The sequence below is a fragment of the Lactuca sativa genome, chromosome 9, assembly GCF_002870075.4.
Source record: "Lactuca sativa cultivar Salinas chromosome 9, Lsat_Salinas_v11, whole genome shotgun sequence".
NCBI lineage: Eukaryota > Viridiplantae > Streptophyta > Magnoliopsida > Asterales > Asteraceae > Lactuca > Lactuca sativa.
Window position 1 is genome coordinate 20,248,615 of NC_056631.2, and position 2,937 is coordinate 20,251,551.

Here is a 2,937-nt window from a genome sequence, read left to right on the forward strand (position 1 = left end):
AGGAGCACTCACATTATGCACACTATTGAATTCTTACAATTATCTTCATTTTTATAAACTTATAGTTGAAAGATGCCTCCTCGTAAATCAAACAGGCGCAATCCGCCAATAACTCCAACTCAACCACCACCACCACCTCCACCACAATTCAACCCTGTAGTTCTTCAAGTTGCGGTAACCGCAACTGTGACTGTTGCCTTAACACAAATCAACACTAGCGGTACTAGTGGGGGTGGAATGGGTATTAACTCTACCCAAGGTGATAGTCATGGACACCCTAGGGAGTGTTCATACAAGGACTTCACCAACTGCAAACCCAAGACTTTTAATCGGAGTGGAGGAATCATTGTGCTATCGTAATGGTTCGAGAAAATGGAGGTTATCTTTGAGATCTGCTTCTGCCTTGAAGGAATCAAAGTAAAATTTGCTGCCTGCACCTTCTCCGACAGATCCCTCACATGGTGGAATAACCATGTCAAGTCACTTACACTCATAGTGGCTAACTCAATGGGCTGGGAGACACTGAAAGATCTAATGATGGGGGAGTACTGCCCGAGAGGCGAAGTACAGAAACTGGAGCAAGAACTTTGGGGCCTCACTATGAAAGGCTTTGACATAGTAGCTTACACTACTAGGTTTAGTGATCTAGCGGCTCTATGTCCGGGGATGGTCCCCACGAAAAGCAAAAAGATTGAGAGGTACGCCTGGGGATTGTTACCTCTATTTCAGGGGAACGTATTGTCTTCAAACCCTCCTACATTCGATAGTGCCAAACGCTTGGCACAAAGACTCATTGACCATGGAGTTCATCCACAAGCAACAACCTCTGTCTTAGAACCAACCAAAACGAACGACAACAAGATAAAGTTTTGGGACAGAAAGAAGAACCAATCAACACAGAACTCCGCCAAGAAACAACAGATTATGGTTGTTCATGCCGCAACAACCCCTGTTGCCCCTGCACCAGCAAAGCAGTATGCTGGAAGTCTGCCAAAATGCAACAAGTGAAACTTCCATCACAATGGACCTTGCTAAGAGATGAAATGTGCCAACTGTAACAGGAAGGACACACAAGTCGTTTCTGTAAAGCACCAGCAAGACCAATCACCCAGGTCCCTGGTATTGGAGTAGGCCAGGCCTGCTACGGGTGCGGTGAAGTTAGGCACTACAAAAGGAACTGTCCAAAAGTAGGGAATAGTGGTGGAGTGGGGAGAGTTTTGGCGATAGGCCAAGAGGAAGTTGTGGCAGATCCCACGATGGTCACGGGTACGTTTCACCTCGATAACTCTTTTGCATGCATATTATTTGATAGTGGAGCGGAGAAGAGTTTCGTGAATCAAAAATTTGCACACTTACTTAAACAACAACCACAAGCACTAAAAAGAAACGTTCACCGTAGAAATGGCTAATGGGAAGACCGAGAACACTAACGATATATACATAGAATGAACCCTATCTCTAGATAAATATTAATTTAAAATCGACCTCATGCATGTCTCAATTAAAAGTTTCGACGTAATTATCGACATGGATTGGTTGAGTCTTCATCGTGCTGACATCCAGTGCTTTGAGAAAGCCGTTCATCTTAATTTACTGAATAGCAAAACCCTAGTTATCTATGGCAACAAACCAGGCACGAACCTTCGAAATATCTCGAGTATTCAAGCCTAAAAATACTTACGAAAGGAATATCATGCGTTCCTTGGTCATGTGGTTGATGTGAGCCAAGAGACGAAAGACATAAAGAGCATCTTAGAAGTCCACGACTTTCCCCGAAATTTTTCTCGAAGAACTTCCAGGATTACCTCCACAATGCCAAGTCGATTTCAGAATCGACTTAATTCCAGGAGCTACCCCTATAGCCAAATCGCCTTACCGACTAGCACCAGCTAAGATGCGGGAACTATCCGGTCAACTGAGCGAACTTCTCAGAAAAGGATTTATTAGACCAAGCTTCTCACCCTGGGGAGCACCGGTCTTGTTCGTAAAGAAGAATGATGGATCGTTCTGTATGTGCATCGACTATCGCGACCTAAACAAACTTACCGTTAAGAACTGATACCCTCTACCATGTATAGACGACTTGTTCACCCAACTTCAAGGAGCAAGCTACTTTCCTAAGATTGACTTAAGATCCGTGTATCACCAGTTACGAGTGTTAGAGGAAGATGTTCCCAAAACAGCCTTCCGAACTCGTTATGGTCACTATGAGTTTGTAGTGATGCCGTTCGGATTAACCAATGCGTCTGCAGTGTTCATGGACTTAATGAACCGGGTGTGCCATCCTTACTTAGATAAGTTTGTCATAGTATTCATCGATGATATACTTATCTATTCGCGCAGTAAGGAGGAACATAATCGGCACTTACGGCAAACCTTAGAAACACTACGAGCAGAGAAGCTTTATGCGAAGTTCTCTAAATGCGAATTTTGGATTTGAAGAGTCGAATTTTTGGGTCACGTGGTTAGTGAAGCGGTAATTCACATGGATCCTTCCAAAATAAAGGCAATTGACAACTGGTCAACACCAAGGATGCCTACGGAAATCCGTCAATTCTTAGGCCCCGCTGGCTACTATCGCAGATTCATTCAAAACTTCTAAAAAAATCGCGAAACTACTTACCACTTTGACCCAGAAGAGTGTGACCTTCGACTAGGAAGAGAAACAAGAAAGAGCGTTCCACACGCTGAAGCAAGCCCTATGCAACACGCGGATATTGTCCCTCCCAGAAGGGATAGAGGATTTCGTAGTGTACTGCGATGCATCCAACCAAGGGCTAGACTGTGTTCTTATGAAACGGGGAAAGGTCATCGCCTATGCCTCCAGACAGCTTAAGACACACGAAGTCAACTACACTACTCATGATCGGGAGTTAGGAGCAGTAGTATTTGCTTTGAAGATTTGGAGACAGTACTTTTATGGTACGAAAAGCACTA

General features: G+C 44.1%; 1 protein-coding gene across 1 annotated transcript in view; it reads left to right on the plus strand.

Annotated features, from left to right (window-relative positions):
• The first annotated feature begins 372 nt into the window (after positions 1–372).
• LOC122195816 (NAD(P)H-quinone oxidoreductase subunit 2 A, chloroplastic-like) overlaps positions 373–2,937 on the plus strand; it is a 6,132-nt gene continuing 3,567 nt past the window's right edge. The window contains 1 exon segment of the mRNA XM_052767633.1: positions 373–735. Coding sequence (XP_052623593.1) covers positions 373–735 — 363 coding nt within the window.